Raw genomic sequence first — 24,332 nt, forward strand, 5'->3', positions numbered from 1 at the left:
CTTGGGAGATACGTGGCATAATTCCCCTGTGTTCCAACCGCCCTCATGCTGTTACCTTGCACAAAACATAACCCCACTTATGCCCATGTATGTCTGCAGAAGGACGGTGTTACTTCCCCAAGAAATACTGTAACGAGGAAGAACAATAACAACCTAATGAGGAGTGAAGACCTCACTACTGAGATGAGGAAGAGGCATGGATCCACAGGTTCCGCAGAACCAAGGTACACAGACTAGATATCATTGAATGACTACTGCGCTCTGCACTCAACATCCAGAGAAGGGACCACATCTCAACAGCAAGAAGAGAGGTGCACTAGCTCCCAGTCATAGAAAGGGTTATTTTTTAAATCCTTGCCACCATAAATTCCTCCTGAGCAAGGACATGGAATACTTGACACAAAGAGTCAGAAGAACAAGCAACATCAGGCCGGTAAGGTCAGCCCACCCTCACTGTATCGTTCTTTCTAGGGTCAAAAGAGCCAGAGGAAGAGGCGTCAGTTTCCCAGCAGTCGTGCCCACACACTGGAATGCCCCCTCACCCTCGCTAGGATCAGAAGGATCTCACGCAGCCTTCAGAAAAGCCCTAAAAACGCGTCTGTTTGCCTACATATTTATTTATTGCATTTATTGACAGCGCCCAATTCCCTAAGTATCACGGTGCTAAATAAATAAATGGTACTGTTCTTACCATAAAAAGGGAAGAAGGACCCGGAAGGAAGAGAGGCCTTCCAAGGAGGAAGAGGGAGATTTGAATGCTGACAGCTGTAGAGGAGACAGGACACACACAATGCCGAGGGTGGGACACTTACCTGCTGGTAAAGGTGTTCATAGAAGCTCTGTCACAGAAGAATGCCAGCGAGAGGCAGAAGCCTGGTCTCCAATCCAGTCGGGAAGCCTGGAGCGTATGTGGGTGCCGAGCCGCACAGCTCAGAAGCCGGGAGTCGGTGCGGAGCTACAGGCAGAGGAAGCTGCAAAGGGAAGTCGTGAGAGCTCGAAGCAGCCGTGAACAACTGAAAGGCACTGGTAAGATCTCCAGAGAGGTCGGGAAGACCAGGACAGTTGGAGGGGCAGCTTGAAGAAGGGAGGAACCAGAAGCAAGTGTTGGATCTACACCCATATACATAATCAAAGCCTCAACACCAATCGTTATAGTCACAGTACCTGGCAGGAGAGTATAGCAGGCTGGCTGTGACCGAAGCAGTAGTATCAAGAGTAGTCAAAAAGGCGATTTTGGGAGAGAGCCAAACAAATCTTCATGTTCACAGCACCTGGCAGGAGAATATACCAGGTTGGATGTGACCGAAGCAGGTTGGATGTGACTGAAGCAGTAGTAGCAGTAATAGTAGTTAAAAAGGCAAGTCTTGGACTTGCATCCACATGAAGAGAGAGCCAAAGCAATCTTCATATTCACAGTACCTGGCAGGAGAATATGCCAAGCTGGCTGTGGCCAAAGGAGGAGTAGTAATAATAATTCAAAAGGTGAGTCTGGGATTCACACCCACATGAAGAGAGAGCCAAAGCAATCTTCATGTTCACTGCGCCTGGCACCAGAGTATACCAGGTTAGCTGTGACGAAAGGAGGAGTACTAAAAGTCAAAAAGTTAAGTCTGGGATTCACATCCACATGAACATAAATCTTCTGGCAGGAGAGTATACCAGGTTGGCTGTGACCAAAGGAGGAGTAGTGCTAGTAGTCAAGCAAGAAGAACACATTTAAAAGGTGAGTCTGTGATTTGCACCCACATGAAGAGAGAGCCAAAGCAATCGTCATACACACATCACCAGGCAGGAGAGTATACCAGGTTGGCTGTGACCAGCAAAACAGTAGTGGTCAATAAAAAAAAATGCACAATTGGGAAGTACAGAGAAGGCAAACCCTGGAACTCATCCACATGAAGAGAGAGACAAAACACCCAGGTTGGCTGTGAAACTGAGGAGAATGAAAGATGACAAGTTCCTCATTGAACATTCGGGGGACACAACAATCTAGGAGCAAGGTTGCCCTTTTAAAACTAAAAGAGGAAAGGGCCCTCATTGAACATTCAGAGGGTACAACAATCTGGGAGCAAGGTTGCCCTTTAACACTAAAAGAGAAGAGGAAAAGGCCCTCATTGAACATTCAGAAGGTACAGCAATCTGTGAGCAAGGTGAACATTCGGAGGGCAGGACAACCTGGGTGTAAGGATGTCCTTCCTTTTAGAGTTTATTTGTTGCACCATTTTGGAACTTTATTTTGCAAGTTGGAACAGAACACTTAGACTAAAGAAGATCCCTTTGCACATTAGTTTATGTTCTTAGTGTGAGGGCTGGAAATAGGAATTTGGACACGATGGTGGACATCTTTCTTTTGGACTATCCTGACAAACTCCTTAGAATATTATTTAGAGGCAGGGAAAAACCTCTTAGTATTAAGATCAGGAAGGTATTTTTCCAACCATTATTTGTTGTATAAAAGTCTCTGCCAACAATCATGCTGCATGTCTGTCAATTTCCTCCTTCCCCACCATTACATTTCTCATGTTTGCTTCATGCATAATGCCAGTAATGATGCCATAAATCATTTGGTGCAAATATTCATTGGACCTATTATTTAATAAGTATATATTCTTTCTGTATCCCGCCTGCTTCTTGACTTATTTGTGGCACAGGAATAAGGATCTACGTGGCTCTGTATGAGTCATTGACAGGGCTAGACTGAATCAGACAAATGATATAATGGGTGGCACTTTTTATTGGGGGAATGAACTCCCCATGTTAAGGGTTGTCTCTAGATTTACTGCTATATGCCCACACAGTCTTGCTGATTGAAAAACATATTCACACATTCAAACAGCATTTACACAACATTCATTCGGTCATTTAAACACTCATTCACAGAGCATTTCAAACAGCATTCATTTTCTCATTTAGAAACATTCACAAAGCAATAACTAAGCATTCACTTGCTCATTTAAACACACATCCACGCAGTATTAATTTCAAACAGCATTCATACATAATTCATTCACTCACTCATTTAAACACACATTCACACACACGTCCAATCGCTTATTAATTTGTGTGTCGTGCCTCCAGCCCTGCCCCCACAGGCCCTCCTCCCAGCCCACTTGCTCTCCGACCCAGCACAAACATGCATGCACATCCACACAACAAATCTACACACAGCATTCACTCATGAATTCACCATAACCTCACTCATTCATGCAATACATTATTAAAATGCTCTGGTCCAGATTCATCTCTACCCTAGCCTCGAGAGAGCCTCTGGCTCCTGCACAGCGTGAACAGGGACCAGGAAGCAGAGGGACATGGCACCCCGATCAGTTTGGATGTGCAATGGGGTGCAAAAGCAACCCTGCATGCATACCAACATACAATTCCCCAGCCAGCACTCTTAATCGGTTATGCAAGGCTGGGGAAGCAAAATATTACAGGACTTGCATGGCTCATTGAGCATGCAGAGCTCGGGAGTGGAAGTTAACCTTCAACTGTCAAATGGAGACTCCATTTCCCTTTGACAGTTCAACCAGCTCAGGAGCACTTTGTCTGTGACAACAAGAAGCCGAGGGAGCTCTCCTGAGCTTGCAGGGCTCATCCATAATGGGTGAGGGGTCTGGTGGGTCGGTGCCCCCTCGCCCATTATGTATGAGATGCCCCTGCTCTCCACAGTCGAGTGGTTTCTCTCTGCACACCCTTTAGGGTGCAGGAGGGATAGGCCACAATTATGTCTTGTCCCTGATGTACCTCCGTGAGGGCTGCTCTTAGCACCAGGCTGCTAGCAACCATAGTAATCTTTTGGTGGTAGAGAGATGACCATACCCAATGTGGGTGCTTGAGCAATATGTTTTTTGATTTGCCCAAAGACTCTCTTGTGTGGAGCTGACCATTAAAATGTTGAGCTCTGACAGGAGAGAGAATATGGTCACAAAGTTCTCAACAAACTTCGAGACTTACTCAGTTAGCCCTCGAAATGGGTGCAGGAGATCCTTTTCTTGTGATGCGGGAGCATCTTTCATGGTGATGAGCAGGCTCCCTTTCACATACATGCTTTGGGCACTTATGACATAACCATGGTATTTGACTTCTGTTACCCTGAACTTAAATTTTTCACATTTAATTTCTGAGGGCTGCTTCTTTCAGGGCGCTAAAGACTGATTCAAGCAAATGTCCTGCTGTGGGACGTCTCTTGAGAGTATCAGTATGCCATATTGGGAGCCTTTTAGACTGGGGATGTGTTGGAACAACTTCTCCATGATTCTTTGAAACACAGCCACTCCTGATGGGAGGCAAAACAGCATCCTGCTAAGTCTATAGTTGCCAGTGGGTGTGACAAAATAGGTTAGGTGTTTGGAATATTGTTGTAGTTCAATCTGATGCTACGCACTGGCCAGGGCTAGGTCCAGAGTGGTAAAATATTGCGTGCCTTTTAGGCGTGCTGACATATAACCACATCCTCTCTTTAAATGATCCAAAATCCACAAACACATGGATATTTCAGCGAGATTTTCAGGCAATCACTACTGGTGAGACCTATTATGTTGCTTCTATTTCATCAATTACATTATTGGCACATCATTTGTTTAATTCCTCTATTAGCTGGTCTCATAGCAGAATGGGAATTGGCCTGAGATTGTGTGTAATTGCAATGCTGCCCTTTTTCACGAGTATCTTGTGTGCTTTGGCCCCTGAAGACACCTCAGTTTGGTGTTGAAGGCTTTTAGGAACATGCCACATATACAGTTGATGACTTGCATGACTGGCCCGGGTTCAGTGGCCGTCAAGCCTGATGTTCAGTTCCTTCTGATAATACTAACTCTTGTGGGCTGCATGTAACTTGCTGTGCTCTTTTTTGACCTCAAACCTTATGTCCACAACTTGTTCTGAAACCCTGGTACTTGGGTACTGGGTTCCTTGAATTTACTTGGCTTACTTCCCGCTGGCCGCTACTGGATAGAGCCAGGGCATATTACACAGATTGCTCCATGATCGGGCAGTAGCCTTTTCTAGGGGTCAGATCTTTCAGTAGCAGTGGTTTCACTTGTAGATTTGTATCTTTACTTGAACATACTATTTTTTTTCTCACATCAAACTCTGAGTTAATGGGGCAAAATCACAATCCTTAACAAGGCCACATAGATTTGCTACAAATGTAGTTATCCTCTCACTGGTACCGTAACTGCAGGAGAAGGACAAATGACTTTCCAGAACAATGTTTTACTCAGTGCCAACTGTACTTTAAGAGCTCAGTAGATTATTTTATATACATCTCACCAATGGGAATTGGGGCGCGTTCTGAAATACCCGGCACCCTTCTTCACAAAGGCAGTTCAATAGGATGGCATGCTTTTGTCCTGGGTCAAAGGTTTTCTCCCCTATGGCAATAACATTTGTATCAAACAGTTTCTTCTAATGGGACTGCGCCATTGTGGACTTGCAGATTGTGTGTTGCAAGGCAGTGGCAAGTAAGTGCTGGCTTGGCAATATAACAGACTAATATAATATGCTAAACCAATAGGCTAATACAACCAGTTAACATAAAACGACAAAGAAATACACTAAAATAAAAGAATCTAAAATGTGGGATATCTCTGATCCAAACACAATGAAGTAAAACAACAATCCCAAAACAAAAAGCTGACACAATAAATTAAAACGGCAAGTTATAATGAGTAGATAACCTATTTTCTCACCGCTCCTGTTCTTCATCGTAGTGTGCCTAGGCATACCTTGTGCACCCATTCTCCCTTTTTGTCTCGTTGGGAGATCTGCTATGGATCAATGGTGACATCAGGATTGACTGTAGCGTTGTCGTCACTGTCAGCACTATCCTCTAGGGAGGTGCCAGACAGCTGTCCAAATGGTTGTAGCCACTCCAATCAACAGGGCGGCAAACCTATCCTTGGAGTTTCTCTCTCACCCTCTCCAGAGACATCTTGCAGTGCTGTGAAAAGCTGTAACAGCTCTCAGTTATTTCCTGTGTTGGTGGCAAGAGAGCAGTGCCGCTGGGCATGACACAGGGCTCGCAGGGTGCAAAAACACTGATCAACTCACTGTCTATACAGGTCTTCCTGCTCCTCCCTTCAGCACACTGGTGGTCCCTTCAGATCCTCAATGAGTCCCTGGTGGGGATCGGCCATCCTAGGTACTCTAGGTGTCCTCCCTGGTACTTGTCACCAAATGTAGTGAATGACCAGGCAGCAACAACGAGGTTAGAAGTGCAACTTATTAGGAATGGTAAAAGTGGAAATGAGGGAAGGGCCCACACCCAGTTGATGCATGGAGCTCAGTCTTCAGTCCTTCCACATGCTTCTTGTCTCATCTCTGTAACCATCCGGTAAGGAATCCCAATTGCGGTCCCAGACCCGACGTCACAGAGCCGGCATAGGAGCGCGGGTCTTAACCCTCCTCTCCCCATATATCTATGTACATACTTATATGTTTCTGTTAAATAATGTACACATGCTGCCAAGCCTCACACTTCTTCTGCACTGCTGGACATTTTGATTATTCTGACCCCGCTCCTGCCCCTATTTCATCCTCAGGAGCAAATTACCCTTGTGTAACTAGAGCCATGGCCTTGAGTGTTTCTGCCTCATGAACTTCATTGTCTTCTGACGTTATTTCTAAGTCCGTTTCCTACTTCCTCACTTTATTTAGTAGAACTCACAAGCCTCAATGTAAACATGTAGCAACATACAAAACACCTATTTCATTAAAGCATTGTTTTACAAAAACATGTTCTCTACATGAAAAGAAAGTGAAAAGTGTGAGATGAGCTGACATGCAACTTGATGAACAAAGCAGTGCTTAGTGCATTGTTTAGTATTGCACACATTTCAAGCTGCTTTGAAGCATTCAGGAGACAGCATGAAAAACCCAATAGAGCCTGGTACAGATATTAGGAAGCCGATTCATGGAATTAATGTGCGCTGAAAATTCCCACGCAAGCGTGTGAAACCGTGCAAATCTCAGTGCAAGTGCGAAAATCGCAGTGCAAGTGCGAAAATCGCAGCGAAACCCCCGCATCAACGATTCATGGAAGTCCGTGCGCGAGTAAAATCTGGGATGTGCGCTGAAAATCTGCATGGCGCAGGCCGGCACACAGGTCATCTAACGGCTTGCGCTACGGTCACAGCGAAAGCACACACAGCGCGGCGCACATAACAAAAGTAGGCGTAACATGGGGTGTGACACGTGGAATGGGGAAAAACGCGTGAAAATGTGGGCGTCACGGGGAAGTACAGGAGGCAAGTGCGCGGAACGCCCCCACGCTCGCCTACAACACGTATTCATGGAATCGAATAGGGCAAACCAGCGCACGGGCAAAGACGCGCACAGGCCTAAACACGTCCGCCACACGAAGGCAGGCGGTAGCGTCCCTGCGCATGAAAAAAATGTGTGCCAAAATGTGCGCTAACAAAAAGCACGTATATACAGCTCTGATGAATGTCCCATACTGTGGCCCTCTAGGACAAATGACGTGCAAAGGGGTACGCAACAAACACGGACACCCGCTGTGTCAAAAATAGCGTGTGCGTGTATTTCGGGAGTGCGCATGAAGTTTCACACGCGATTGGCCTGGGTACGTGTAAATCTGGGGTTCGCCGGAAGTTTCACACGCAATAGGCCCTGTGCGAGTGGAGTGCGTGTATTCCTGGGGTTCGCGTGAAGTTTCACACGCGATTGGCCTGGGTACGTGTAAATCTGGGGATCGCGGGAAGTCTCACACGCGATTTCAGCAGGGTACGTGTATTTTGGGGATGCCGTGGAGTCCTACACATCAATTGGCAGTATGGCTCCTCCCAGGTGTTCGCTCTACAACCTCCACGGCCCCTGCAGGCAGCCCACACCACAGGGGACTACCCTGCACCCCTGGTCATGTCCCGCAGGCAGCCCATCCACCATGGGCATGCCCCCCAGGCAAGCCACATGTCAGCTTGCACTACTGATCACCAACACATGACCCCCTCCACTGCCACCCCCAGCACTGAGGGAATCTGCCAGCAGGCCCCCACTCATGTCCACCAGCACCTCCACCCCCCAGCACGGAGGGGCACCTGCCAGCAGGCCCCCACTCATGTCCCCCAGCACCCCCACCCCCAGCAGTGCAGGGCACCTGCCAGCAGGCCCCCACTCATGTCCCCCAGCACCCCCACGCCCCAGCAGTGAGGGGCACCTGCCAGCAGGCCCCCACTCATGTCCCCCAGCACCCCCACCCCCCAGCAGTGCAGGGCACCTGCCAGCAGGCCCCCACTCATGTCCCACTCATGTCCCCTTGCACCCCCACCCCCCAGCAGTGCAGAGAACCTGCCAGCAGGCCCTCACTCATGTCCCCTTGCACCCCCACCCCCCAGCACTGAGGGGCACCTGCCAGCAGGCCCCCACTCATGTCCCCCAGCACCCCCACCCCCCAGCAGTGCAGGGCACCTGCCAGCAGGCCCCCACTCATATCCCACTCATGTCCCCTTGCACCCCCACCCCCCGGCAGTGCAGGGCACCTGCCAGCAGGCCCCCACTCATGTCCTACTCATGTCCCCTTGCACCCCCACCCCCCAGCACTGAGGGGCACCTGCCAGCAGGCCCCCACTCATATCCCCCAGCACCCCCACCCCCCAGCAGTGAGGGGCTCCTGCCAGCAGGCACCCACTCATGTCCCCCAGCACCTCCACCCCCCAGCAGTGCAGGACACCTGCCAGCAGGCCCCCACTCATGTCCCACTCATGCCCCCTTGCACCCCCACTCCCCAGCACTGAGGGGCACCTGCCACCAGGCCCCCAATCATGTCCCCCAGCAACTCCACCCCCCAGCAGTGCAGGGCACCTGCCAGCAGGCCCCCACTCATGTCCCACTCATGTCTCCTTGCACCTCCACCCCCCAGCACTGAGGGGCACCTGCCAGCAGGCCCCCACTCATGTCCCCCAGCACCCCCACCCCCCAGCAGTGAGGAGCACCAGCCAGCAGGCCCCCACTCATGTCCCCCAACACCCCCACCTCCCAGCAGTGCAGGGCACCTGCCAGCAGGCCCCCACTCATGTCCCACTCATGTCCCCTTGCACCCCCACACTCCAGCACTGAGGGGCACCTGCCACTCATGTCCCACTCATGTCCCCTTGCACCCCCACCCCCCAGCAGTGAGGGGCACCTGCCAGCAGGCCCCCACTCATGTCCCCCAGCACCCCCACCCCCCAGCAGTGAGGGGCACCTGCCAGCAGGCCCCCACTCATGTCCCCCAGGACCCCCGCCCCCTAGCAGTGAAATTGCGATCTCATGACACAAACCAAAAGTCAGCTATGTACATCAACACACGTCCGCCACACAAAGGCAGGCGGTAGCGTCCCTGCGCATTAAAAAAATGTGCGTTAACAAAAAGCACGTATCTACAGCTCTGATGAATGTCCCATACTGTGGCCCTCTAGGACAAATGACGTGCAAAGGAGTACGCGACAAACACGGACACCCGCTGTGTCAAAAATAGCAAGTGCGTGTATTTCAGGGGTGCGCAGGAGGTTTCACACGCGATAGGCCTTGGGCGAGCGGGGTACGTGTATTACAGGGGTGGGCGGGGAAGTACAGGAGGCAAGTGCGCGTAACGGCCACACGCCTGCCTACAACACGTATTAATGGAATCAAACAGGGCTAAGACATGCGCCAAAAAAGACGCGCCAATTCGGAAAGATGTACGCCAGCAGGAAGCAGGCGTAGGTCGACCTGTGCAGCATAAAAGTGCGCGCAAACAACAAACAAGCTCAGACGCCAGGATAAATATACTGTTCCTAGCAGCAGTGGCCGTGGGATACCGCAGGAGGAGGAGGAGGCTAGTCAGGGCCAGAATTTTCACACCCAGAACCAGACTTTTTGGGATGCCTGATGACCAGGTGTATGGGAGGTACATGTTTCCACCTCACATAATACTGGACCTGGTCAGTGAGTGGGAGGATGACCTCACATCACCCACTCTGTGCTCCCTGGAGAAGTTCCTTAATGCACTGCACTTCTTGGCCACTGGATCATTTCAGCGGACAAGTGCCATAGTGGGGGGGGTGTCACAGGCCACGCAGTCACGCTGCCTACACCAGGTCTTGGCCATCATCACTGTACGCCCCTCAGTCCGCAGGCACATATACCTGCCCAGAACACCTGCAGAAAGGCAGGCTGCCGTCCAGGATTTCTATGGGGTGGCACAATTTCCCAAAGTGCTAGGTGCCATTGATTGCACCCATGTGGCTCTACGCCCCCACAGGGCATCTGAGCACATCTATAGAAACCACAAGCACTGGCATTCCATCAACGTCCAGGTAGTATGTGATGCCAAGGGAATCATCACCTCAGTATATGCCAACTATTCAGGGTCCACCCACGACAGTTTCATCTACAGAATGTCAACCTTAAACCGGGACCTAGAAACTGGGCGGCATGACGACACATGGCTGCTTGGTTGAGTATAAATGCCACTGCGCATGCATGCATGTCAGATACTGAGTAATGTCACAACCCCACTAATGATACCCATCACCACCTCCCCAGGGGACAGTGCCTACCCTCTGAGCACCCACATGATGACGCCAATTCGGAACCCCACCATGCCACCCGAGGTAAGATACAACACAGCCCACATTGCAACCGGGGCATAGTGGAGCGCACATTCGGAGTGCTCAAGTCACACTTTCGCTCCCTTGACCGTTCTGGCAGTGAGCTGTTATACGCTCCCCCAGTAGTGTGCAGGATCATAGTGGCAGCATGTGCCCTGCACAACGTTGCAACACGCCGGGGCCTGCCCGTGGACATGGTGGTGCCCCCACATCCCCAACCAGATGCACGCCCGCTGCGCATGGGAGGGGAAAGGGCACGGGGTGAGGCAGCCCGTACGCAGCTGGTGGCTAATTACTTCACCTAAAATCACACCCCTGTGGAGTGCACACAGCCCTGGCACATACCATCTGACAATCCATGATGATAACTCAAGGGGCAGTCAACTGTCACTACCATACCAGCCTGAGATTGTTCACCTGGAAGTGTTACATTTTGTGCATCCCTACCGAAACACCACCAATTCTGTGTCATTAAAAGACATACATCTATGCCAGGGCTGCACAACTGATTTTGAGAGAGGGCTGAAAGTATCTTACATGAGGGCTATAGTGGCTCGAAAAAGTAAAAGTGGGCGGGGCGTTAGGTGGGGCGTGGCAGGAGGCTCCTTCAAACCCCAATTTTTATTAAACACATGGGCCCTCATTACGACCCTGGCGGAAAGGGGTTTACGCCGGCGTAAACCATGGCGTACCTTTCCGCCCGACTACGAGTTCCCGTAGCGCCATGGTGATTTTTACGCCTGCTTTTGGAAAAATCCATGGCGCTACGGGACTTGTTGTTAATTACGCCACCGTAATTTACGGTGGCGTAATTAACGCCTTCCCCACTCCCATTATACCCTATGGGGCAAAAATGGGAATGGGGAAGGGTAAATGGGGATTGGGGACTTACCGCCCCGCCAAGGTCGGAATGGGGTGGTAAGTCCGCCAACCCCCATGGCGGAGTTGGCAGCTTTGCGCCATGGACCATGGTGCAAATTGCACCATGGTCCTCCGCCAGGGTCGTAATGAGGCCCATGGAAAAAGAATATGTTGTTGAGGGGTAACGAATTTCATTTGCATTTCAAACGTACATTTAGTACTACACATTATCCATTGTCATGAATCATTTCAATTTAGTAATTGTATATCGTCTGTTCAATCAAATCATATATATTTTATTGACCCTTGATTGGACATTCAGTTCTTTTTCACTGCTATAGTTTGCTGTTCGGGTTGGCCAAGAGGAGTATGGCCTTCGTTGGGTCAGGTTTCCTCATAAAGCAAAGGATGTACATCTCCTAATTGTGCCTGTTTCAGCTTTATTATTGGGTTCACTCTTGGAGTGCAACACAATGCCCCATGGCTCCCACCCCCAATCAAACACTATGCCCCATGGTCCCCTCACCCCTAACTAAACACAATGCCCCATGCCTCCCACCCCCAAGCAAACACCATGCCCCATGGCCCCCTCACCCCCAACCAAACACTAAGCCCCATGGCCCCCACCACACTTCGGCCCAACATCTCCAATCAGGCACGAACTCGAACCCCCACCCCCCTAACTCAGCACACACACTCTCAAGCATGCACCCATACAGACCCGAACCCCACACCCCCCAAATTGCTAAAACATGACAGTAATAAGTGAAAGTAGTGGTAGTCTTACAACCTGAATAAGCCAGCACATCGACCCCTTCCAACTGTAGAGTGTTGCTGCCACGCAAATGTGCCAGTGTACTGCATACAATATGAACTCCATCTGCAAAGTAGACGGCCTTGTGAAGACATGAGGAAGGAACCTGCAAATTAGGAGGAAGACATGGATGCACAAGCACATATCAATACACCATGCAGTGTACAATACAACAACAATATCCACTAGGAATGTATACACAGTATTGACTACAGACTGCCCACACTGCTCATGGGAGTCCAACATCACTGTGTAAGTCACTGTCACTTGGGCACACCCTTTGCAAGCCCATGGAAATGGGAAGCAGGAGGGGTGTGAGTCTCACGCACCCAAGCATCTAACCCAAACTCAGGACAAGGCTGCATGTGCCCAGCTGGAATACAGTGGATGCCCACGGGAGCCACACAAGGCAACACACTGTAAATAAAAATTAAAAATCAAAAATGGCCATGTGGGGGCCAGTGGGTGTGGGGGAGGCCACCCAGGAGGTCCGAGGACAGGGTGCACACCAACAGCCACCTCCATGGGCTCATGGCCTGCACGGCTACGCTATTGTGAGAGAATCGCTGCTGTCGCTCTCCCCACCCTCTGCTGCTGCATCAGGAGGTGATGGCACTATGGGAGGCAGCCCACGAAAAGCCCTGGTCTGGTCCTCCATGGCAGCAAGCATGCAGGTGTGGAAGGTCTCGTTCTGGAGGATTATAGTGCGGATATCCCCATGCATCAACTGTTGTGATGCCCAGATCTCCTCCCGAGTTGCCTGCATCTCAGCTGAGAGCGAACGTGTGAGCCGCTCCAGCTACTGTTCTGTCCTCAAGTTAGTGGAAGCCTCAAGGTCAACAAGAGTCTCCCTGAGGTGATGGAGTTCTACCCTCAGGGCTTCCCTGTGGCCCTGGGACTCTATTGATATCGATTGGTGTATAGTCTCCAGTGCCGCCCGTCTGTCCCTGTTGGACGCCAACATGTCCTCCCTGTGTTATTGGCAAATGGAGTCTGTTGCCTGCTGTAGTTGCTCGATCTGCCTTTCAGGGGGGACAATGGAAGTGGCCACCCTCTCCATTGCTTGAGCAATCATCTCAGCTGATGCTGCCTGTTGTTTTGCCATACCGTATATGGATTGCTCCCATGCGGTATTGCCTGGTGGCGTACGGCCACCGTGTCGGCGGGCACCACACCTGTTTGGGGCAAGGTGAACTGCACCTTGCTGTGCCGGCACTGCCCGAAGCTGCAGGACTGCATTCCCCCTCTGATCTGCTGGCCCAGGAACAGGATCAGATGTTGCGGAGTGTGACCCTGCATCCGTAACCACCAAAAACGGACCTACCAACACTGACATCCCCATAGAGGGTTCTACCCCTGGTGCAGGTGGGTTGGACAGAACAGAATCCCTGCCAGAACGACTTACCTGCGAAGCCACATAGGTCTCATCATCCGAATCAGCACCTGAATCGAGGTCTGGGGAGGAGCACCCAGAGACACCCCTGGAGAGAATGGTCTGCAGCAAGATTGGGTTCTCACCCACCACCACACCACGTTCCCCATTGGTGCCCGGCCGTGCCTAAGATCCCTCCTGGGTCTGCACCATCTCCTCAACCTTAACAGCATCAAGTGCGTCAGCCCCTGCAAAAACATGAAAGACAATGGGCCTCATTACGACCCTGGCGGAGAACCATGGTGCAATTTGCACCATGGTCCATGGCGCAAAGCTGCCAACTCCGCCATGGGGGTTGGCGGACTTACCACCCCATTCCGACCTTGGCGGGGCGGTAAGTCCCCAATCCCCATTTACCCTTCCCCATTCCCATTTTTGCCCCATAGGGTATAATGGGAGTGGGGAAGGCGTTAATTACGCCACCGTAAATTACGGTGGCGTAATTAACAACAAGTCCCGTAGCGCCATGGATTTTTCCGCCTGCAAAAAGCAGGCGTAAAAATCACCATGGCGCTACGGGAACTCGTAGTCGGGCGGAAAGGTACGCCATGGTTTACGCTGGCGTAAACCCCTTTCCGCCAGGGTCGTAATGAGGGCCAATAAATGGAAACAGGCATTAGCACCATGGCACACAAATAGTCCTGACAAGCTACAGAACCAGTACATGATTGACACATGTTCCACATGACTATAACCCTCCCATGCATGCACTGTCACTGAGTTGGAAGGGGAGGCAAATGGCAGACACTGATGACACCAAGATGGAAGAGCAACACATTAGCTGCATGCTGGGTAGCAGTGCCATCACACATTGGCCTGTGAGTGGCATGTCCAATCCACATACATGACACATGCCATCACACAGATGGCATGTACCATAGCCATGGTACATATGGCAAGTACTGCCATATGTCAGTGAATGAGTACTGTCACCCATCCATGTGAGATGGACATGATGAGATGAAAAATGCTACATAGTGTGACAATATTACACATGTGCCACTCACTGCAACACATGCAGCGTACAAGAATACACTGATCGCAGGCAGAGGTACACATCAATGGTTCTTCACTTAAACCTCCCATGAAACAACTATCATGTACCACATACAAACCGGCCCCAAAAATCAATGTCAGCGGGCCAATTCTCATTCAGCCTGAATGCTGTACTCATTCACCTAAAAAGGTAACACATGTGGGCCAATGTGGTGTGTAATGAATGACAGAAGCATGTCACATATGTGACAATAGGGCTGAGAAATGCGTAGTGAAAGTGGGAGAATTGAAGCAATCAGCCTGATGAAAACTGAAAAATACGGAACAATGTTGTTGCAAGATGCCACTTCAAGGGCAACTGCCGTAATGTTGCACAAAATGTCTACTGTGGGCAGAAGGGATACTGTAATACCCAAATCCAAGGCCGCAGAATGTTTCAGATGAAGCACATGGGTGACTCAAACCACTCAGGCACACACACCCTCACCTGGCACTCAATCAGAACCCGTCACACACACAACATACACATGGATCACACACACATGCATGTGCACTCACCGGACAATGCCTCGTAATCTGGCAGTTCTCCCACACCTTGGATCTGTTCCTCTGTGACGTAGGTCCCAGCAACATACTCATGTATAGTGAGTTCATTGTCCTCTGGTGGAGACCCACAGCCAGTCACCAGAGTAGCGGCATGATTTGAGGCCAGCTTTTTCTTTGCCCTGCGTTTCAGGTCATTCCACCGCTTGTAGCAATCACCAGCTGTGCGCCTCACAAATCCAAGGCCACTTATGATGTCTGTGACGGTCTGCCAGTGTGCCTGACGTTGACCAGGTGTGGACTTGCACCCTGCAGTAATCAACATTTCGCGGTCATGTGTGGACACATACTCCACAAGTGCATCACGTTCGGCCTCATTGAAGCTAGGCTTCCTTGACGTGCCAGACTGTATACCCGTGTCTGGGGTATCAGCCTGTAGTGGACGAGTACTCTTCTTCTTTCTTTTCGAAGGTGGTGGGGATCGTGAGTGGCTTACGCCGCTCTGGTCACTAGGGGCAGGAGCACCGGTGGACTGGGTAGTAGGAGTGTGCGAATGCACACTGACCATGGGACTTGGTGCAGGTATTGGCTGGAGTCTGATGTTGTCAGGGGGAACGTTAGTATGATGGACCAGGACCGACACTGTTCTGGCTGGGAGAGTCACAGCTGGGGTGGATGGAGCTGCAGCTGCCCCTGCAGCCTCCCCACCCTGCCTACTCGGGGCAGCTGATGACATAGCTGCCCCAGATCCACGTGGCCTGGTGACACCAACTTGCACCGCCACACGTGGCCTAGAATTGCTGACCTGGAAGTCATCCTGGGAGTCATCCTGTGCCAGGTAAGGGGCCACAATGGGCCGGTCCAACAAGGGCTGAGCTGGGATGGTGTCAGCCATGTTTCCCTCAACCATGGGGGGGGCATGGGTGTCCCTGATTGGTCCTCCACACTTGGGGGGCTCGGGGCACCCTGCAAATCCCGGCCACGTCCCCTACCGCGCCCACCACGCCCACCTTTTGAAGGTCGGCCACCTTTGCCTCCTTACCGCTTGCTCGCCTCCCAGCCATGGCACTGATGTTGTTGTGCGTATGGGAGTTGCAGTAAACTATTGTCCTGGGCAATTGGGGGTCAAAAGGGTTGGGTACTAGATGGAATTCGCACCCTAGTGCACTAACAAGGCTGTCTCTAACCCCTGGGGGAAGATGATAGGTCACGCAATGCACAGGCACCCCAAAAACAGAAAATAACGTGCAAGCAACCCCTCATATACCACGTGCGTGGAAAAATGAACCCGCACTACGCTGTGGCACCCAGAAACACAAAAATAAGCGTACGCGTGTTACACGCAGCCTACAATGACCTCTGAAGGGGTACGCGACACACAGGGCAAGCACAGTTGGTAAATACGTGCGCGACTCACCGTCTGCCTGGAAAAAGAGCGTGAAAAAGATGCGTGTCTGCGCGTTGGCAACACCCCCGCCAAAAGAAGAATTGTACGCTGTCTGAGGAGACAGGACAAAAGAAGAAGTGAACGCTGTTTGAGGAAACAGGCCCAACAGAATATCAGAAAAAATCTGTCAGAGGTAACAGGGAGTACGAACTAGAAACACTGTGAAGTAAATTGCGTGTGAACTGACAAGAAGTACAGAATTCACCCACTCGTTCTCCACGAAAAGCACGTACAAGGAAATGACGTCCTACACGTACCTTTTAAAATGGCCCACACGTCCAACGTCACTTCCGCATGTACACGCTTGGGCCCTTTCCTCCAATTACACGAGCTGACACTCGGACGTGAAGTTTTTGGACGTGCACGATCAACATGCACCCGTGTTCAGGGAAATGCCTGCGCGCGTCACGACACAGATGCGCTTACGCTCTAAGGGCCTTTGGTCCAATGAAATCACATAAGTGTGCTGACGCGCTTACGCGCTAAGGGCCTTCCCTCGAATTACATGCTGACGTGCAATTTTTTCACGTGCCAAATCACTCCGTATCAAGCTGGCCACGCAAAAACACACGGAAGACCACGCTCCTGCCCTGAAGGCCATTTTCCTACCCCCAAGAGCCCCGAGCATGTTCCCACCTGCCATCTGCTGCTGCCTGCCTGCCTGCTGGCCACGTGCCCTGCTATTTGCTGCCTGCACATCAGCCAGGGGTGCAGTTGCTGTGACCACCCCTGCTGGAACTGAAGACTCCAGACTGGTATACCATCGCTCCACAGCCCAGCCCCAGGACCCAGCTGCCCACCCACACCTGCCTCTGGGGTTGCCATGTCGGGCACACCACCATCTGGCACCACTGGCAACCCCCAGCCAGAGAGGCAGAGGGCCACCAGCTTCACTGCCACCGAAGTTGGTGTCCTGATGGAGCAAGTCCTGGGGCAGTATGATGCCCTCTTCGGAAGTTTGCGCGCCACCAAGGAAGGACGGACCAGGATCTGGACCAACATTGTGACTGCCATCAACGCGGAGGGAGTGGCAGTCCGCAAATTACAACATGTCAAGAAGCGCTGGGAGGACTTCAGGTCCAGGACCCTCAACAAGGCCCGGTGCTTCGGTGGGAAGGTCCAAGAGGTGGAGGTCGGAGTTGGACTCCTCGGCAGCAGAAGGGGCAGCTGAGACCCCACAGCGTGAGACGGAGGAAGATGGCACAGAGTCATCCAGGTTGGTGGGGGGTTTGGTGGAGGAGGAGGCCGTGCAAGGGACAGACACGGGGTCTGGAGGTGGGGATTCCACTGGTGCTAGTGGTGCAGTGCAGGGGCAGGGACAGGAGGCAGCACAGGCCGCCGCAGAGGTGCCTGTGTGTAATCCTGTCCCCGATCCTGTGACTGCATCATCCCGCACCGGCAGGGATGCCTACGTCCAGACCTGTTTTCAGGGAGGGATCAGCTTACAACAACTGGCCTTCCTCTCCCTGCGGACGTGGCTATCCGGGACCGGGTTGAGCCTGTCCTGGGTGGGGTGGCGTTGCGTCAACAGGCCATGCGAGGTGACCTGCAGTCTTTTCATGCGGAGACTGCACGTCATCTCGAATGGCTCGTTGACCATATCAGCCTACTGGGACAGGTCACCCAGGCTGGATTCCTCCGTTTGCTGAACCTTGCTTCGACCCCCTCCTCACCTGAACCCCCTATGCGCCAGTCGTCCTCCATGCCATCTTCCCACCCATGGGTACCCTGTGGAGCTGCCTCTGCACGTGCGGCCAGGCTCGTGGAGGACACATCCCTGCCACAGTCGGGAGTCGGACGTCCAGCAGGGGTGGCCACCTCAACAACTGCACCCCAGCCGGAGGAGGATGTGCAGGCAGCAGGAGCCAGGGCATGGGCACAGGCACAGCAGCAGCAGCAACAAGGTGGGAGCCATGATGGCTCGGGGCCTTCGACATCGGAAGAGCAGGCATCGGCCGGAGGGCAGGAGGACCCAGGACGGGAAGTGTCTTCCGTGTGGTAGCGGTTAGGCCATGCTATAGATGCAGAGCGGCAGTGGGCGGAAGAGGCACGGCTCACGATGGTCAGGGCGGAGAACTCTATGCAAAGGGCTCTGAGGCGGGCCGAGTGCCTCGAGGCAATTTGCAGGGACCTGGAGGTCCGGATGTCATCGTCCCTGTGAACCCTCGGGCCATGGAAGTGGACCGCCTCTGGGACATCGAGCAGGAGTTCGATGATGCCCTGGCCCGGGAAATCAGGAAGTGAGCCGTCGGACTAGCCTGCTGCCATTGTATATAGTTAATTAGTGTTAGGTTTCCTTTTGGTTTTCATTTCATTTGGGGCGCTTGGACAATGCCCCACCTTTTTGTATATAGTTGTTCATTGGGTAGGGTTTTTGTAGGTTTCCTTTCAATGGTTGGGCTCATGGACCCTGGATTTGTACTTTGTATATAGTTCAACACTGGATTTCACTTCATTTGAGTTTATTTTTTACCATGGATCAATGGATGTGTCTTATTTTTACACTTTGGATTTGGTTGGATGGACAGACTCTTTGGACCCATTTGCTTTTGGATTGATTTGGATTCTGCTTTCACACATTATTTTTTAATATTTTGCACATGCAGATTTTTCGACATTATTTCCATTATTGTGTGATTTTTTTTATTCATTTGGTTAATTATTGAATACACATTTATTATATACTTTACTGATGTGGTCTTATATCATTTGTTTTGTGCATGTCACAATGTTGATCTTTTCACAGTCATGTGTCACCATTGCGTGCGTCTGAGGGACATTGATTCATGGCCATGCTGGTTATGTATTTTCTATCATGACTTTGAGAATTCAATGTGGGGTGTTTGGACTGGGATGGGATTTGGGTGGCCATGAGGGGCATGGGTCTAGAGTGTGATGACCTGTCGGGGGGGACATGTGTGGGGGCCTGCTGGCAGGTGCCCCTGACTGCTGGGGGGTGGGGGTGCACGGGGACATATGTGGGGGCCTGCTGCTGGCAGGTGCCCCTCACTGCTGGGGGGTGGGGGTGGGGGTGCTGGGGGACATGTGTGGGACATGAGTGGGGGCCTGCTGGCAGGTGCCCCTGACTGCTGGGGGGTGGGGGTGCAGGGGGACATATGTGGGGGCCTGCTGGCAGGTACCCCTCACTACTGGGGGGTGGGGGTGCAGGGGGACATGAGTGGGGGCCTGCTGGCAGGTGCCCCTCGCTGCTGGGGGGTGGGGGTGCTGGGGGACATGAGTGGGGGCCTGCTGGCAGGTGCCCCTGACTGCTGGGGGTTGGGGGTGCAGGGGGACATGTGTGGGGGCCTGCTGGCAGGTGCCCCTCACTTCTGGGGGGTGGGGGTGCAGGGGGACATGAGTGGGACATGAGTGGGGGCCTGCTGGCAGGTGCCCCTGACTGCTGGGGGTGGGGGTGCAGGGGACATGTGTGGGGCCTGCTGGCAGGTGCCCCTCACTGCAGGGGGGTGGGGGTGCTGGGAGACATGAGTTGGTGATCATATTGCAACGTGACATGTGGCTTGGTGGATGGGCTGCCTGTGGGACATGACCAGGGGTGCAGGGTAGTCCCCTGTGGTGTGGGCTGCCTGCAGGGGCTGTGGAGGGGGTAGAGGGGACACCTGGGAGGACCCACACTGCCAATTCACATGTAGGAGTCCCCGCGCACCCCTGAAATACACGTTCAGAGGCCAATTGCGTGTGAAACTTCCCGCGCACCACCGTAATACACGTACACCACTCGCACAGGCCCTTTCGTGTGTGAAACTTCCTGTGCTCCCCTGAAATACACGTACCCAGGCCAATCGCATGTGAAACTTCCCGCGCACCCCCGAAATACACGTACCCAGGCCAATCGCGTGTGAAACTTCCCGCGCACCCCTGAAATACACGTACCCAGACAAATCGCGTGTGAAACTTCCCGCGCACCCCTGAAATACACATACCCAGGCCAATCGCGTGTGAAACTTCCCGTGCACCCCTGAAATACACATACCCAGGCCAATCGCGTGTGAAACTTCCCGCGCACCCCTGAAATACACATACCCAGGCCAATCGCGTGTGATACTTCCCACGCACCCCTGAAATACACGTACCCAGGCCAATCGCGTGTGAAACTTCCTGCGCACCCCTGAAATACATGTACCAAGCCCAATCGCGTGTGAAACTTCCCATGCACCCCTGAAATACACGTACCCAGGCCAATCGCGTGTGAAACTTCCCGCGCACCCCTGAAATACACGTACCCAGGCCAATCACGTGTGAAACTTCCCGCGCACCCCTGTAATACACGTACCCCACTTGCACAGGGCCTTTCGCGTGTGAAAGTTCCCGCGAACCCCGTAATACACGTACCCTGCTGAAATTGCGTGTGAAACTTCCCGCGAACCCCAGTAATACACGTAGCCCACTCACATAGGCCCTTTCGCGTGTGAAACTTCACGCGCACCCCAGTAATACACGTTCCCCGCTTGGCGTTTGCTGTTTGTCAGGCCTGTAAACTGGTCCAGGGTTAGCGCAGCCCTTTGCGCTGGATTGGGAATTTTGATGGCTTTTCCTTGCGCGAGGGCGTTCTTGGGGGCCTAACTGGCGCTGCTGCAGGGTCGCTGCGCCACTCTGCGCCACGGCTGGTTTTGGAGGCTAAAATCCATGAATACGCTGTGCGCGGAAATCGATTTTAGCGCACGCGGCTGGCACAGACATTCGCACGCGCACACTGTGCGCCAGCCGCGTGCGCCACTTTTGTGCGAAATTCTATGAATTACCCTGTTAGGATCTTAAATTAAACTTCAAACAAACATTGGAATGTGTTCAACTATTCCAAGGCAGAACAGCGAATTGAATCGCCTTCTCCTACAGAATATTTATTAAATGTGAATCGCTATGCCAAATGAAATCCAACTAAAGTACTTTACCACAAGTCTGACTAAAGGTAGGCCAGATTAAAAAGGTTAGATATAGCCCAACTGGTTGATCTGATTCAATGTCAACAGATATTTTTGAGCAACCAAAAACTTGACTGTGTTCTATGCACTGTGCTAACAGAAATACAATTAATAATCTGGAGAAACGATAAAGTGCTTCGGGCTGTGTACCTCAATATGGAACGCCTGGGATACGTACCCTGTTCAGCGTGTTAAGAGCTGCAGTTGCTGCCACTAAAGCTGGTTCTGCTTTGACCAGGTCATCCTCGCAATCTTTCTGTTTCTGAGCAACTTCTTCTTGGATTGCTGCAACCTAAGATACAAAATCACAGGACTTTCAGAAGTGCAAAAATTAGCACAGCCGAGCATGGATACAACGTAGACACCGGTCAACATGCACAGCTATTCTCTCTTCAGAAGTCGATCAAAACGCACCAAGGAGTCTAAACAGTTTAACACTTGTGTGAATCATCTAGCAATAAACTAACGCTGTCGCTAAATCAATAGCACTCAACCGTCCCTGGGGAAAGGGGGTACTGTCCTTCGGCAAACAGTGGTGCAATGCACATCTAAAAGAAAGGGAGAAGAAGGAATCCCCACCACTAAACTACAACTGAAACTCAACGAATACCCTTTTAGAAGTCAACCATTAAGATGGGACTTTGGGCATAGAATTTTTACAGCTGCATAGGCCAGAAGAACGGAAGCGATTGACATCTGACCAGGGGTGTTGCTAGGTCTGGAAAAGATCTAGGGCTACGTTAATGTCGGAACTGTTGGGACTCAGGGCTAGCTAGCCTTTTGGTTGTAGCCCCTGAGCTTCTATCTGGGGCTACAAAGAAAAGTCCCTAGGCTATACCCCTCCTCCCCCACCCCGCAACCCTCCCCTAGCAACGCCTCTGTATCTGACGGTTGTGGGGTTTTGGATGTGCAGAGCAATGCAAGCAGCAAGCAGCCTCAGACATCAGACCTCACACATTTCAAAACTTAAATGCTTCGTTTCCAGCCATTTACATCTATTGCAACAGGGTCTAACAGTTGTTTAGAATGATTGCGAGCCGTGCGCGTGAGCAATAGTTCCATTTGACTACACATCATTGCAAATGCTTGCCAATTATGTCTTTTACCGTGAATGAGAAGAAAAGAAAAAAGAAGCGTGCAGCAGCGTGATTTAACACCTAGCAGCGCGAGGGCAAATGCTGAACCTGTGCTGGCAGGGCCATCCTATCACAAAAGCTGCCCGATGCACATTAGGATATGAACTCTTGGAAGGATGCTTTGCGGCCAAGGAAACGGACCTTATTAACACCAGAGCCTTTGAATCTGCTTAAAACCCCAACCCCCCGCGGAAGCCTGAAGTGCTCAGAGATGGCTCCATGACCTTTGCTGGATTACAAATAATCCTGACGCTCGAGATCCAGGCCCATTATAGGCTTACATGAGCTCAGTATTTATTGTTCGCTCATATCATTAAGAGCGCAAAAGGGTAGTGGAAGTGCACAATGCAGGAAAAGGTCAAGCGGTTATCGCGGCGGGAAATGCTTCTACACGTGCAACTATAATAATTCCTCCGATTTTATGCTCCCTGCAGTGGAAGTTCTTGAAAACTGTTCACCCACAAAAGGTTTATTTTGCTCTAAACATAGCTGAACAGCGCCGAACGAAGGATTTCGACTGACCTTTCGCTCCTCGGCGTCGGCAGTGGACTTTTCTTGGCTTACTTTCTCAGTCTGGCGCCCTATTTTAGTAATCAGTGCTTCCGCGTCTTGATTTCTCTGCTGCAATTCGGCTTCTTGAGAGGCGAGTTTAGCTTTTAGGTTTTCCACCTAAAGATCAAGAGAAGGCAAATCACTGTGTGGAATACATTACCATGCAAACTGTTAGCAGGGCGAGACTCCAGGCAGGGCTTTTAGGAGGCCCAGTAAACTTACCGCGCGTTATTTTGCTAGGCTTTTTTTTTTAAATCAGAGCACAAAGAATGCATCAGTCAGACAGGCCACTGCACACATTATTAATTAGATAAACATATTCGGTCAAGATAATTTTAATTAAAATACGCACAATTGATTATCGGTGTGCTACAGTGCCACACAGAACAACAGCAATTAGAACAGAACAGATTCCCCAGTAGCAGAATGTTTGTTTTTGGTGAGTGCGCCACAACCCTTCCTCTTAACAGAACTCTTTAGGTCGTGGAAAACGCTGTAATAATTGGAATTATGGAGCAAGTCTCTTGGAGCCTTACCCTGGGCACAAGCAGAGGAAACAAACGGTGGACTGCACCCGGGCAATTTTTCAGAGTGCAGAAACCGCCCCCTTCTATTTTGCAGACATAAAAAAAAATGGTTTTTGCCATGGCCGGTATATGAACACAGGCAGCATTGCTGTATGCGAGAACACAGCGTTGATTTAAAGCAGTAGCTCATAAATGATCGACATTTTTCCGTGCGTTTTCAAGAAAAAAACAAATGTCCAGCTCGCTCTCGCCATTGCCTGGATTTGAAACTAGACCGTTTGGGTGAAAACGCAAACACTTAGCCACGAGACCACAGAACCCTGACATGCTGTAGCTCAAGTGGGATGATTTCTGTTATGGTTTCTTAGGTGTAGGTGGGCACCTTTTTATATTTAGCCAATATTGTTACAGGAACATCTGTTCTGCTGGCAAACGTGTATTAGCACACATACTTTATTGGAGAAGGATACATTTAATGACGTGTATTGAGTG

At 51.2% G+C, this 24,332-nt stretch overlaps 1 protein-coding gene across 1 annotated transcript in view; it reads right to left on the bottom strand.

The window, feature by feature from the left end:
• The window catches only part of DNAH11 (dynein axonemal heavy chain 11), a 4,227,155-nt gene that overhangs the window by 1,115,064 nt on the left and 3,087,759 nt on the right, over positions 1-24,332 (bottom strand). Inside the window, exons 57-58 of the mRNA XM_069648254.1 lie at positions 23,284-23,430; positions 21,804-21,917 (exon numbers count right to left, since the gene is read on the bottom strand). Coding sequence (XP_069504355.1) covers positions 21,804-21,917; positions 23,284-23,430 — 261 coding nt within the window. The remainder of the gene's footprint in view (positions 1-21,803; positions 21,918-23,283; positions 23,431-24,332) is intronic.

This window comes from Ambystoma mexicanum, chromosome 2q, assembly GCF_040938575.1.
Source record: "Ambystoma mexicanum isolate Mex_15411 chromosome 2q, UKY_AmexF1_1, whole genome shotgun sequence".
Lineage (NCBI taxonomy): Eukaryota > Metazoa > Chordata > Amphibia > Caudata > Ambystomatidae > Ambystoma > Ambystoma mexicanum.